Source organism: Meles meles, chromosome 1, assembly GCF_922984935.1.
Source record: "Meles meles chromosome 1, mMelMel3.1 paternal haplotype, whole genome shotgun sequence".
NCBI classification, from domain to species: domain Eukaryota; kingdom Metazoa; phylum Chordata; class Mammalia; order Carnivora; family Mustelidae; genus Meles; species Meles meles.
Genome location: NC_060066.1, coordinates 36206567 through 36221838, shown reverse-complemented (window position 1 = coordinate 36221838; position 15272 = coordinate 36206567). Strand labels below are relative to the sequence as shown.

At 41.2% G+C, this 15272-nt stretch overlaps 1 protein-coding gene across 3 annotated transcripts in view; it reads left to right on the top strand.

Annotated features, from left to right (window-relative positions):
• The window catches only part of GRHL2 (grainyhead like transcription factor 2), a 161681-nt gene that overhangs the window by 45752 nt on the left and 100657 nt on the right, over positions 1 to 15272 (top strand). For all 3 annotated transcript variants that reach the window (XM_046027396.1, XM_046027389.1, XM_046027404.1), the window contains exons 2-4: positions 1305 to 1500; positions 6695 to 6762; positions 11296 to 11689. In XM_046027396.1, coding sequence (XP_045883352.1) covers positions 1305 to 1500; positions 6695 to 6762; positions 11296 to 11689 — 658 coding nt within the window. The remainder of the gene's footprint in view (positions 1 to 1304; positions 1501 to 6694; positions 6763 to 11295; positions 11690 to 15272) is intronic.

The following is a 15272-nucleotide window of genomic DNA, read 5'->3' as shown; positions in this document are numbered from 1 at the left end:
TGTAGACAGTGCACCCCAATTCTCTATCACAGAGTGAGCTGAGACCGTCTCCCATTGGAAGGGACCATAGTCAGCAAAAACCTACCTCTTTTAGAGCTGAGTCACGAGGAAATTAGTGGAAATTAGGAAATGGTGGAAATTAGCCACCATTCATTAGTTCAGGTGTTAACCTTCTCCGGTCCTGTCACTTGCCCATGTTGTTATTATGAGTTAGAGCTGTTATTGAAATACAATATGTCATCGTTACATTTTGGTTCTGTTTCAATGGACAAACAGTAGAGGGCCAGGAGACAAGTTCCAAAGCCTCTCCAGGCTCCTTTATACCAGGGGCCCTAGCCCAGGGAGCTCCTGAGGACTGTCATAGGTGTTGGGTATTTGTCCCATCCTCTGCAAGAAATTGCCTTGTCAGTTGCTACTTTACCCAAGTTTGGCTTGGTTAGGATTGACAAATGACTCCAGCCTCTTTCTGTCTCTTACTGAAAATTCTCCAGGTGCTCTGCTCATTCTCTATGAGGATTTTATAACCTGGAGCTTCTGTGTCATTTAAATACAATACGATCCTATGGCAACATGGGATTCACAGAGTCTGGGTGTTGCTAAATATCCTTATTAGGCACCATATCAGCAATATGCCTTATTTACAAAGTAGCTTCTACCACCATTTTTAAATTAAGAGACTTGGGGGCACCTGGGTGGCTCAGTGGGTTAAGCCTCTGCCTTCAGCTCAGGTCATGATCTCAGGGTCCTGGGATCGAGCCCCACATCGGGCTCTCTGCTCAGCGGGGAGCCTGCTTCCTCCTCTCTCTCTGCCTGCCTCTCTGCTTACTCGTGATCTCTCTCTGTCAAAATAAATAAATAAATAAATCTTTAAAAAAAAAATTAAGAGACTTGGATTGGTCTGTAATTTGCAAGCAATTTCATATGTGGATTAAATTTGATAAAAGTTTTTAGTATTGATTACATTTAATGTATTGCACATATTTACTTATAATTACAACTCAGAGTTAAAAGAAACCTGCGTCCTGCAGGTAATATTAACAAAGGACAGTCAGATAAAAATGATTTGGCTCCTAGAATGAGAATATGAAAAAAATCAACTGTGAAGGGGATCAACTTACAGTACTTACACAATGTTGTAAAGACCATTTTTACTTCTAGAGGCATAATGGCTTTATAAATGCAGTGTGGCAGCATTCCCTTCCTCATTCCAGGCGAGTACAGATGAACCATGCAATGTGTGTATTTTTGGCGGAAAAAGGAACATTTCCCTGATAATGAACCTCACATTTCTCTTGCTTTCAAAGTAATAAACGACTGGTGGCCTTAGTGCCCATGCCAAGTGAACCTCCGTTCAATACGCGAAGGGCCTACACCAGTGAGGATGAAGCCTGGAAGTCGTATTTGGAGAATCCCCTGACAGCGGCCACCAAGGCGATGATGAGCATTAATGGGGACGAGGACAGTGCTGCCGCCCTGGGCCTGCTCTACGACTACTACAAGGTAGATCTGGCAGCCCCGCCTCCCTCCTCTGCCCGCCCCCAGAGACGCCCTTCCTCTCGGGTGGGAAGAGGGGAGAGAACAGAATATTTCCACACCGGCTGTGCAATTCAGCCTGCTCCTGTTCTCGCTGCCTCCCTGCTTTCCCATCAGTGGAGCTCAGCTTCGCCACCCTCCCAGAGGAAGTTTTCGTTTTGGGATTGTTATTTCTGTGTCCTCTGTTGACATGCACGCCTATTATCTCCTGTTTCATACCCTATTGCAAATACACCCTTGCTGCCGTTTTCACTTTATGATTTTTGGTGAATAAAAATGTTACAGGGGCACCTGGCTGGCTCAGTCGGTAGAGCAAGTGACTCTTTGATTTCAGCGTGGAGAGTTTGAGTCCCAAGTTGGGCGTAGAGATTATTTTTAAAAAATGACATTGCCTGACTATACCTTAATTTAGTCATCTTTCAATTAGGGGCATTTAGGTTGCTTTTAGATTTCTTATTTTATAAGAACATTCGGGGTTTCTAGATTTATTGATTTTTTTTAGTTTTATCAGGAATATTCCAATGAGTGTTTTGTGGTTGACTTCTGCAGTAACTCCAAAACCTAATTTTGTTATAACCCTGTTTCCATTTGTTTTGATGGGTACTAAATGTTTACTTTGAAAAACCTTTAAAACAAAATGAGTATAGTTCACTTACATTACAAAAATACCTGCCACACAATACCTTCAAAATAGGAGTGTTTCAGGAAACCTAACGGGAAACACTGGTCTGTCTCTTAGAAAGGTACAACCTGCTCCCGTAGCACGGGTGAAGTGTAAAAAAATCAACACGTACTTACTGAATGAGGAGATTTATTGCCCGCTTTGATTGTAAACACCACTGGCTTATGCTGGGAATTGGCACAAAGGTGAGAATGGCTGTGTTTATTTTCCTGGTTGGGCACAGTGAATGCTTTATTTTAAAGTAAGAACTGAGTCCCCGTCTCCCCCTCTTCCTCCATCATGAGATCACCCAAGAGGAACAGTTTTCCTTTTAGTAAGCTTAATCTCTTCTTCCTGTTTTCCTCCCTGTTTCCTGCTTTCTCTGTCCTTCCAGCAATCTTCACGTTTGCAAGTCTTGTTTCCTGTCTCGCTCCTAAACCAGAGTTCTCATACTTTCCAAAGATCTTTTACCATTCATGTGACCCTGATGTAATCACTTGGGTCGTGACAACTTCCTTTTGTGGGTTTTCTAACTATAATAAACTATTATATTAGTTGATTGTTTTGTAAAACATTGAAGAAACATATCAAGTTATATTTTGAAGACATATACTCTAATTTTTAAAAAATGGATTTTATTCCATCACTGTGAAATGGACATCACTTCAGATATCTGTGTTAGATGGCAATTCTTTTGTGTTCATGAAAAGAGAAGTATACTGCAGAACAAAATACTTAGTAATTTATGAAAGCAATGTATTTTATTTCCCTATACATTCAGAGGATAATTGTTCGTAAATATGGTACCTAGTTACCTCTCCTCTTGGATGTTTTTGATATTTAAAGGATAGTTGAGACATTTCTATCTATAAATGTGTTGAAATGCAGAATAGGGAATTTATATAAAACTCAATTTGTTGCCAAGTCTATAACTCTTTCTGTTGAATTAACATTTTTCAGGATTAAATTATTACTTTAGGATATAAAATATTTAAATAAAATGTTTCCTGAGACTGTGTGGATGAGTAGAGTTACGTGGCTCCTTTTATTTCACAAAAACTTTATTGTATTTTTGCTTGAAACATTTTAAACATTAAAGAATTAGTCTTGATTCCCAAAACTGTGTGCAAATGATCATTTTCAGGCCTTAGTCAGATCTCTGACCATCACTACATACCTATGATGGTATAACGTTAAAACAAAGTTAAATCTACTTTGAGAATAGACCTTCCTTCTGTATGAAGTAAAGTACTAATGAAAAAAGAGATTGTATTTTTTGAGTATGCTTTGGGAAGTTAAATTATTGTAACAATTACTGCTGTCTTATCACTTAAATTCTGTAGATTTTTTTTATACCTCTTTGGATGTGCTAAATACACCATCTTCCCACACTCCTGTGGCTAGACCACATCACCCCCCGGGACAGTAGTGGGCTTTGTCAGAGAGAGGATGTGTGACACACAGCAGGCACTTAAGAAATGGTGATCTCTGTCCTTGAGAACTGCAAAGGCATATCTTGGTATAACACTTCATACATTTCAAAGTCTTTTCATGTACATTTTAAAACTGTCACCATAGCGTCACTGCAGTGAAGCCCATCAGGTTTCATATTTTATAGTTCAGGCCACTAAGTGGGATTTCCTTAAGGTCACAGTACAATCCTGTACATTTCCTAATTCCATTCCATTATGCCGTCTGTGTTAGTCTGTGGGGCTGTCATAACAGAATACCATAGACTGGGGGGGTTTAAACAGCAGAAATTTATTTTCTGACAGTTCTGGAGGCTGGAGGCCCAAGATCCAGGTCCTGGCAGGGTTGTTTTCCAGTGAGGCCTCTCTTCCTTCCTCCTTTGCATATGGCTGCCTTCTGGCTGTGTCTACATATGTGGGTATATATTTCTCTGTGTATTTCTCTGTATATTTTTCTGTATTTCAGTCCTGTTAGATTAGGGCCCCACTGCCATGACCTCATTTAACTTAATTACCTCCGGAAAGGCCCTGTCTCCATGTACAGTCACATTGAGGGTTAGAGCTTCAACACATGAACAGGGATTTGCAGGGATACTTTTGCAGGAATACAATTCAGTTCATAACCTGTCCACCACTAGAAATTGCCTCTTTAAAAAAAACTCCATTCAAAGCATATTAAATGGGAATTCTCAAAATTTAGGGAGTCAGGTATAAGCTCAGTTTTCTATCCAGTTCAAGCTACTTATCAATAGCAGTTCCAAAGTCAAGTGTGAACTTCTGATGAATTTCAGGCATGACAGGAAATCAGGACAGATTCCATTAGTTAATGCATTTTAAAAATGGTTTGACTCACTTTATCTTACTTCATTTTCCCCTGAGAGAGCTGGTGGTTCATGATTATTTGATTCTAGTTCTATGAAAATATGCTTCTTTGGCTAACTTGTTCCTATCAGTTCTGTGTAGTGCTGGAAACCAGTTTGTTGGTTTGCTTGTTTGTCCATTTATAAAGCCATCTAAATATCTCTCTGTGTGTCTGTGTATCCATCTGTCTGTCCGTCCACCCATCCATCCAACAAATATTCACTAATTAGCTATGACTGTCCAGCAATGGTGATAGTTACAGAGGTGGAATGGATATCCAAAGGCAGAGAAGACTTCGATGGCTCTGCTGAGAGGAGGAGTGTTGCGTGTTTGAGATACAGTGTGACTATATGCACTGCAGTGATCCCGCCTAAGTTGAGGTGGGAGCTTTTTGGAGCCGTGTTTTCAAGAAATGGAAAGCACTGAAGAATTTCAAATATGAGCATAATGGGATTAGACTTGCATTTTTAAGGTCAGTCTGGATCTTCTTAATGGATCCAGAATGGAATTGCTGGGACTAAGTGAAGGAGAAGGGAGACCAGTTGGGAGGCTGATGCAGTAGCCCAGGCAGGAGATGTCGGAGGCTGAAGCAGGAGGCAAACATCCAGAGGGAAGTGGGTGGATTTGAGTCACATGGAAGTTAGTCTAAATGTCTTCAAGACTCATATCGGAGCATGTATGAGAATTTCATTTTTAAGGCCCAATAGTCTGTTGTATGTATATACCACACTTGGCCTATTCATTATCTATAGACAGCCATTGGGTTGTTTCTAACTTTTGGCTCTTGTGAATAATGAGGCCGTGAATGTTTATGTTTATCTGTCGTCTTCGGTTGACGGTAGGAGCTATGTTTCATTCGGCTCATTTCCATCTAGCACTTAGCAATGCCTGGTACATGGTAGACCCTCAACATTGACGTGTGAACAAAAGACTTACAATTGCTTTATTTTTATTTAACAAATACTTACAAAGTACCAGATACTCAGGTGCTTTGAAAAAAATTAACTGACTTAATTTTAGTAAAAACACTGTTAGCCATAGGACTGCCATTAAGCATTGTTTACAGATGGGAAAAGTGAGGCAGAGTTTAGTTAGTGGTAGAGCTGAGATTCCAACCCAGACATTCAGGTTTAGGTGTTGACTGGTAGCTACCCTGCTTTGCTGCCTCCCTCATCCAGCTGACTGGGCTTGCATATATATATCCAGGTGAGTGGAAACCATAAGAATTTCTAGAAGAATCTAGAAGAGGGATGCTTCTCATTAAGGCTCTTTTATGTCAACATAATGAAGGCTGCATTTGGGTGCAAAGGAGTTTGACTATCATGAAGATTTGGAGATTTAGCAAAAAAACACAGAAATAACAAACAAAACATTCGACCAACCAACCAACCAACCACCCACACAAATAAATCTAAAGCTACTCTTCATGTGTTTGAAACTATGGCCGAGATAAGCGAATGATCCGTGCTGCTGTAAGACGATCGGATGGTGGTCAGAAATGCAGCTGGTAGGAGCGCCTCTTCTCTCTAGTAGCACTTTCTCACTCATCTTTCAAGTAATGTGTTGGCATTGTGGTCACAAAGACAATAATGAAAGTGCCTTTGAAGAAAAAGTGTGGAAGCAAGGCTGCAGGCTACGGAAGGGTGGTGGTTAAAGGCTGTTCCAGGGGTACTGGCCACTGTTTTCCTGTTGTACACTGTGGGCCCATACCCAGGTGGCTCCCCTCTGGGTCAGCACCGGAAGTCCCTCATCAGAGTGGAGGGTCTGTCCCTGTTCTTTGAGAGGATGCTTGTTGTAAATCCAAGATGATTTCTGTCTGTTCCAGGATCCAGTTTCAACCTCCACTCATGGTGCTCCTTTCCCCTCATTCCCTCCCAAGGTGGGGCCCGCTTTGGGGTAGTCAGGTCCAGGCAGAGCTGCCCATGTCAGCAGGTGCACCGCAGAACCGTGATCGTCATGGCCTTCTGTTTATCGTCACCCCTTTGTGTCTGATCCACTGTCATCACCACTCATGCTACTCATCGCTAACCATCAGCTGCCTACAGTAAATCTGCCCCCTTTTCCCAGAGAACGTTCCATTTCAGGTGCTTTGCTTCTGCTGGTCTCCAGCTCTGCACTTAGCTACAGCTGCATCTGTGTAAGTCTGACCGATGGTTGGTGATATTTCTAGGTTCCTCGCGACAAGAGGCTGCTGTCTGTAAGCAAAGCAAGTGACGGCCAAGAAGAGCAGGATAAAAGGTATGGCGTTATGTAAAGGAGTATGCCGGCTCCCCCAAAGAACTTCTTTTTCTGTGTTTTTGAAAACAGTTGTGCTAAATTGTAATTTTTGTTCTTGAGAGGAGGTGGGGTCAAGAAGTTCAGTTTCTTCTGTCTGTCTTTTATAGAGTCTGGACCAAAACCGGATCTTGTAGCAGGGAGAGCAAATTGCCTAGTTTGCTTATGCATCCAAAGGGTCTTCAGCAGGGTCTCGATAGACAGCTGAAAATCCTTGCTTAGAGGTGAAATGCTGGCAAGATAGCCTATTTAGGGGTGAGCTTTTCTGATCAGTCCCATGGCTGGATAATTGTAATCAAGCCCTTGAGGGAGTGAGCCATGGAGAGATTGCTTTTGATGAGGGGGAGAGGAAGGAGGCTGGACGGTCTCTCACCCCAGGATGCCGCAGACGCCATGAGTAGCAGCGGACGCCATGAGGGAGCAGGGGCAAGAAAGATGTTAGGAGATCTTGTGAAACCCCTTTCCTGCAATCCTGAATTAAGAACCATTTGAAAAATAAGACATAGACAGGTTGAAATTAAAAAGGAAAAAACAAATCCGTTTTCCTTCTGATTAAGCCCATAGAGAACAAGATTTTTGAATCTGCAGTTTGTGACATGTCCATCCTGATTTAGATATGTCTCCTCACCCAATCATAGGCAGGACTCCAGGCCTCCCTGAAGGGACAGGCCACTGTGATATGGCAGCAGTGACTGGAGTCTTCTCTCTTTGGCCAGGATGATCCAGACCTATAAAGGGAACCAGAAGGGACTGACCCACTTTACTGAGCTATTTCTCCCAAATCCATCAATCGAATCTATCTCTTTCCTGCAGAGGGATGGGGAGAAGCCACAGTGTTTTCCTATTAGTGATTTTTTCATATGGAAATATGAAGCCAGGAGAAACAAAATCCCCTGCTAGCATGAACATCAGCATCTTACCTGGCCTTGAGAGGAACTGCTTATGACATGATCTTGTTACATGACCAGCAGCGGGAGCCACCCCACCAACCACCAGCCCTGGGCTGTGCATCACCTCCAAAGTACACCCTCAGCAAAGATACAGGCTGTCTGGATCAGATTTGCAGTTGCAAAGGGATCTTCTAAGGCTTCACACTGTCTTGGGGTCCTGGGCCCTGGGTCCTAGTTGGTAGCAGAGACGGCAGGGAGAAAGAGCCTGACACTCTTCAGGTTCTGTGAATTGCCCTCCGTTTAGCCACCATTTATTAAGCCGAGCATGTCCTGTCTGCTCACTCATATACCTGTAATCATAGAAGGGTCAGGGGGAAACATATTTAAGATATGTGCTCTGTTTGTGTCATAATGGACGAAAGAGACCATTATTTTTTGTTGAAGCGTCTTTTAGAACATGAAAGAGCCCCCCATTATATTTTAATGGTTATTGTTGTGATTTCAGTGGAGCACCTTCAAAAACACTGGCAGTGAGGTGTAGACACAACCACCATGTATAGACTAATTTTGACTTAGTAGACTCCTGGTTGAGTGTAATTTGGAAGGCTCTCATTTGATCTGCCGTGTATTCATGAATGATGGTGCCATGTGCTAGCAAGCTATCATCACAACTGACTGTATAAAGAAGTTGGTACTTGGAAATATAACTGAAAATCTCAATGGCGTGATGGAGATTTAAAAAAATTATATTTAATGCACAGTCCTTAGTGTTGCATTTCTTTCTCGTGTTATAATCGGTTCAACTTAAAATCATATTGCAGATGAGTCAGTAGCTCCAATAATTCTTACTTTGTTCTAATCATCCATTTTTTGGACGTCTTTCTGAGGTTTTCTAGCTGCTAAAACTGCTGCTCTTCCACAGAGGTGGGTGTACACGTTCCAGAAGGGTGCTGTATCTCATATTCCCTCTTCACATGGTCCCGATGAGTGGACTTGGTTTACAGAACTCTGTAGTTCACTTAGGTTTGTTCATAAAAATGCCCCAAATATTTTGACTTGAGTTTCTTGTTTAGAATTCATGTGTTTTGCATGAATTAAAGAATTAATAAATTTGGCCTGAAATGGACTCCAACTGCAAAGGAGTTGGTTAACTTTGAGTATTTTGGCAATGGCAGTAAATCTGTGCTTGTGCCAAGGCCAGAGGAGTGGAAACTGGACACTTGCTTTGGGAGCTAATCAATATAGACCAGCCCCTCTGACATCCAGCAGGACATTATCCACAAGTATTAATAGTTAATCCTCCACAAGAGAGTTTGGGGTAAAATGAGTTTGGGAAATTCTGGGTTATAAATTAAACAGGTGAAGGAATGCCTGGGGGCCTTTACTGTGTTCATGATGTTTGTGGCTCACACAGGCTCGTTTTGTTATGGCAATTTAAAAAAAAAATACTGATTTTATCACAGACTCCTTTCTTTGAGAAACATCTATTAACATTCCATGCAGTGTTCTAAACAATAGAGCTTAGGAAATGCTGACATAAATGGGTGGTCTAGGTTTGGCATCATCTAGCTAACTGGACTCAGATTAAACATAATTTCTAAATTTTCTCTGTGTCTCATATACAGAGTCACTGTACTGCTATGACCATGAAAGCAGGTTATTATTTAAAGCAGAATGATTGTAGGTTTGCAGTTTTATTCTTTAAAGGATTACTTTCTATAATGATTTCTACAGATTTGTGATAGACTCCAAGAAGTTTAGGTATTTTTCTATTGGCTTTATTCATGCGAAACCATTCTTTCCTCAAGCTTCATTCACTTTGAGGTTTTGTCTGAGAAATCAAAACTAGAAATACATACATAGTCCTGCTTGAGACTTAGGCAAGCTCAGAGGAGCTAGGAGAACTTAATTCTGGGAAGAACCAATTTTAGTCAAATATTTCTGTCTCTATGAGAGATGCTAGTTAGCCCCAGAAAGACCATGCTAGTTTAAAAGGGGGCAGGGACAACAAAACCCAAAACAACAGGTAATGGGGACAGGGCTCCATGCAAAATATGTATTTCTTTTTGTCCATATCATTCATAATAATCCATATATAAGCGAGAGGTGACCCCAAATTTAACTGACCACAGGGACTCTGCTAGTAAAATCATGGTGGTATTAACCATACTCTTCCATTGACTGATTTCTCTTTGCTTCTTCTCTCTCCCAGAATCCTATAGTAGAAATGGGAAGTATTGTATCCCAGCCTGGTGAGAATTAATTTCTAAACCCTGTCCTTTCTCTTTGTACCAGCCAGGAGGTCTGAGATCTGAGAGATCTTGTTTTATATAAGCCCAGTTATACCACTCCCTCAAGCCCCAAAAGTAATTCAGTGCTAAGGATATTGGTGAGCTCATGTTGTTTTTCAGTTTAGTGAAAATATTTTAACGATAAATTCTCATCGCCTTTTTTTCTTGGAAGGAGTTTAGCCCACAGAACAGTGTGAAATATTCTTCCCACTGCCCCCCTTCAAATTATTGTCTCACTCCCACCTTTTTCAAAAACCTGTTTCCTTGGAAAGTTTTCAGACACAGGGCACCTGGTTGGCTCAGTGGGTTAAGCCTCTGCCTTCTGCTCAGGTCATGATCTCGAGGTCCTGGGATCGAGCCCCACATTGGGCTTTCTGCTTGAAGGAAGGCTGCTTCTCCCTCTCTCTCTGCCTACTTGCAATCTCTCTGTCAAATAAATAAATAAAATCTTAAAAAAAAAAAAAGGAAGTTTTCAGACACATCCAGGAGTAAAGAGGACAGTATAATGAACCCCCAAATACCCGTCCAGTCGTGTAGGTTCAGCAGTGGTAACTTTTTGTTATAACTGCTTAATCTCTACCTTTTCACTCTTTCCCTTTTTTTTTATTGTAGTAATTTTTATTTTATTGTAGTCATCTTTAAAATAAGTTCCTGATATCCTGTCATTTCATCTGTAACTCATCTCCTTTGTATCTATAAATAAAAAGGAAGTTTTATCACATAATCTCAAAATCATTATCACACCTAACTAAATGAACAATGCTTCCTTAATATCACCTAATTCCCTGTCCATATTCAATTGCCTCAACGATCCTATTGTCTTATAAATGCCTCTTTGGTTTTTCAGACCAGGATCCAGACAAGATCTACTCATCCTCTTTGATTGTTATGTCTTTCAAATCTTTTAATCTAGAACAAGCTTCCCACCCTCCTTTCTTTTTTTCATGCCTCTAACTTACTGAAGAAACCAGGTCAGTAAGATGTGCTACATTCTGTGTGTATGGTTGTTTCCTTTTGATGTTGTTTAAGTCATCCCTTCCAGCCTTCTGTATTTCCTGAGAGCTGGGAGTTAGATATGAAGGCTTGCTAAATTTAGGGTCACCCCCACCCCCAGTTGCACTTCACAGGCGGGCTGATTGCATGGTACTGGGAAACACATGTCCTACTTCCCTTGTAAAGTTCACCATCAACTTCTCCCCTGATGGCTTTAATGTCCACTGATGATTGCTTGCATCAGTTATTTTATTGGGAGTTGCAGATTGGTGACTTTTCTAATTCTGTTATTTTGTGTGGGGGGGATGGGTTTCAATATGCAGAAACTGTCTTGGCACCAATGAAGCCCAGAGTAATTTGAGTGGAGGAGAAAACCGAGTGCAGGTCCTGAAGACTGTCCCAGTGAACCTTTCCCTAAATCAAGACCACCTGGAGAATTCGAAGCGGGAACCATACAGCACGAACATCTCCGAGAGTCCAGCCATCATTCCCGTATCAGGAATCACAGTGGTGAAAGCTGAAGATTTTACACCCGTTTTCATGGCCCCACCCGTGCACTATCCCCGGGGAGACGGCGAGGAGCAACGTGTGGTTATCTTTGAACAGACTCAGTATGGTGTGCCCTCCATGGCCAGCCACAGCGCCTACCTCAAGGATGACCAGCGCAGCACCCCGGACAGCACTTACAGCGAGAGCTTCAAGGATGGAACCACAGAGGTGAGTCCCTAGCTCAGTCATCTGCAGCCAGGACCTAAACCCAGAAACCCCAGCTCATTTTGTTTCTGTTTGCTTGTTAAGTGGGATAAATTAACTAAACTGGGGAGCACCTGGGTGGCTCAGTAGGTTGAGCCTCTGCCTTTGGCTCAGGTCATGATCCCAGGGTCCTGGGATCAAGCCCTGCATCAGGCTCTCTACTCAGCAGGGAACCTGCTTCCCTCCCCCACTCTCTGCCTGCATCTCTGCCTACTTGTGATCTCTGTCTGTCAAATAAATAAACAAAATCTAAAAAAAAAAATTAAACCGGGAGCATTGGGTTAAAAAAAAATGTAGCTGTATCTTTATAAAAAGGTTTTAATAAATCTTTGATTTGGGTGTGCGGAGGACTATTTCTATGCTTCTTGACCCTAGGGTGCCTTGGTGACTTAGTGAGTTAAATATCCGACTCATTATTCTGGCCCCTCGTCATCTCAGGGTTTTGAGATTAATCCATGCTGGGCGTGGATCCTGCATAAGCTTCTCTCCTCCCTCTGCCCCTGCCCCGACCCCACTTGTGTGTTCTTTCTCTCTCCAAAAAGAAAAGAAAATTAAACAATTTTTTGATCCTTAAATGACATTTCTTTGTTTTAGTCTTAAAATTAAATATTTATGAGGAATAAAGAGCTGTTTATGTGGAAACTTGCTACTTTGTAACATTTTTACTCTGACCTCTTCTAGTTTGTAACTTTTCAAATGGCAGCTAAAGATGTTGCCTGTGTAATTTTTGAAACAATGTAACTCTTTAAGACCTACAGTGGATACTCAAGGAAGAATGCTTACTATTAATACACTTGATCTTAGCCAAAAGGCCAGAAGCAATGAGAATGTGTTCTATTAATAACCAACTATTATATGTTTGTACATTTTATACTTTACAGGTAGAGATCTGGTATTCTTTTTATGTACCTATAGGACTTACACAAACAAGGTTCTTGGATTGCTTGTTCTATTTATTTTTTAATTTAAAAAATTTTTTAAAAGATTTATTTATTTACTTTAAAGAGGGCAGAGAAGGACAGAGGGAGAGAATCTCAAGCAGGTTCCACGCTCGCTTGATCACACAACCCTGAGATCATGACCTCAGCTGAAACCAAGAGTTGGACACTTGATCAACTGCGCCACTGAGGCGCCACCTTGCTCCTTTGTTGTAAATTCACAAGTTTTAAGTGACGTTTGAATATTTCGATAATTATATACAACGTCAGAATCAATAGAAATTTCCTTCACCCTAAAAATTTTCTTGAGCCCCCTGAATTTGGAACCTCCTCTCTTGCTCTGGGCAAGCACTGATCTGCCCTCTGTCTGTAGTTTCACTTTTACTTTCACTTTTTGAGATTCTGTTTTGTTGCTTGTATGAAGATTGTATTGTTGACTTGCTAAATAGTATGCCATGGTAAGCATATATCACAATTTGTTGATCTGTTCACCAGTTAATGGACAGATTTGGCTGCTTCTGGTTTGGGCTCTTTTGAATAATGCTGCTGTGAACTTTCATGTGTATGCTTTCATGTGGACAAGTGCTTTTGTTTCCTGGTTAAATACCTAGGACTGAAATTGCTGAGTCATGTGGTCAATGTGTATATAACTTTGTAAGATACTGTGGTACAATGTTTCAGGGTGGCTGTGCCATTTTTCCTTCCCACTAGCAGTATGTGAGGGTTTCTGGTTTTCTCATCCTTTCCCAAACTTGGGGCTGTCAGTCTCTTTAACAGGAGCTATTTTAGTGGATATGTGATGGTGTCTTCTTGTGGTTTGAATTTGCTTTTCTTCCATGTGTAGTGATGTTGAACATCATTTCATGTTTCATAATTGGCCATTCTTACCACTTTTGTGAAATGTCTGTTGAAATATTTTGCCCAATTTTTAAATTGGGTTATCTGTCTTCTTTAATTAAGTTGTTAAGAGCTTCTTAAATAATGTGAAGTCGTTACATGTTTTACAGTCTGGTAGCTTTTTTGTTTTTTTAACTATGTCTTTCAAAGAGAATCCGTATTTAATCTCGATGAGGTACGTTTCATCAGTTTTTTCTTTTATAGTTGATGCTTTTGACGTACTGTTTAAGAAGTCTTGGTTCAACAAGATGGGATCGGGAGGGAGACAAACCATCAGAGACTCTTAATCTCATGAAACAAAGGGTTGCTGGGGGAAGGGAGGTATGGAGAGGATGGTTGGGTTAAGGACATTGGGGAGGGTATGTGCTATGGTGAGTGCTGTGAGGTGTGTAAGCCTGATGATTCATAGACATGTACCCGTGGGGCAAATAATACATTATATGTTAATTTTAAAAAATTAATTAAAAAAAAAAATAAGTCTTGGTCCAACCCAATGTCCCAAAGATTTTCTCTTGTTTTTTTCCCTAGGCTTTTAATAGTTTTACCTCTTCCATATATATTTCTGATCCATCTTGAGCTAACTTTTGTAATGGCGTAAGGGAAAGGTAGACGTCCATATTTTTTTGTTTTTTTTGTCCTATCTATATCCAGTTGCTTCAGCCCCACTTGTTCAAAGGACAGTCTTGTCTCCATTTAGTTGCCTTGGGATCTTTGTACAGCTGGTGTAATCGTGGATTAATTCTCCAATTTTTGACCCAGAATATTTAACGCATTTTTTTAATTGGGTCAGGTCAGCTTCTTTGGCAGTTAGGAGCAGTGCCTCTGTATTTGCGATGATAGTCATTGGCTTCCGTCATTTTTCCGTCCACCCAGGACAATAAAAGACAATGGCAAAAGGCAAAACTTGTGGATTCTGATTTCCTAAAGAGGAGTTAGTGTGGTGACAGCTTGCCAAACACTTGCAGCCTGCTGCCCACTTAGTTGCCACTGGACAAAATGCAGCCACCAGAGGTTGAGATTGCATCCCAAATAATAATATTTAAAAATCATAAACATTTGGTGACCCGACTTACTGTAGGCTGGACATCATCCTGAGTGAAATGTACTCATTTCATCCTCACAAAACCCCTGTGAGGTATGTACTATTTCTGTCATCTCTATTTTCCAAATGAGGAAACTGAGGCACAGAGAGCCTGCCAGTACCCGTGGTCATTCTGCAGTAAGTGGCAGAGATGAGACTCATCACACGCTCTCAGGCTCCAGGACCAGTATCCTTCCCCATTATCTCTACACTCTCAAGGAGACTGTGCAGGGTCTTCTAATCCTCAGTAGCTCTGTTCCTAAACACAGTGAGTGACTCACCGAACTTTCTTTTTTTTTTTAAACTGAGTGCTGTTTATCAATGTCATTAGATGCTTCTTCATCTTTCAGATGGGCAGAAGAAGAGCAAAGGGACTGTCTCTCTGCAGTGTTGGCGGAGAGTTAGGTAGACAAGCTGCTCTGGCAGCTTTCCCTCTCCTGTCTCTAGCCATTCCTGAGTTCCTGCTGTCTTCTCTGAAATCAGGGAAAAGCAGAGTGAGACAAGAGAAATTCCCAGCTCTTAGGAGGGTGCCTCATTTCTTGAGTTCTGGTAGCTTTATAATCAAACTTTTAATGTCCTTGTCATAAAAATGTTGTCTTAAACTTAGCTTCCTAGGCCATATTGCTGGAAA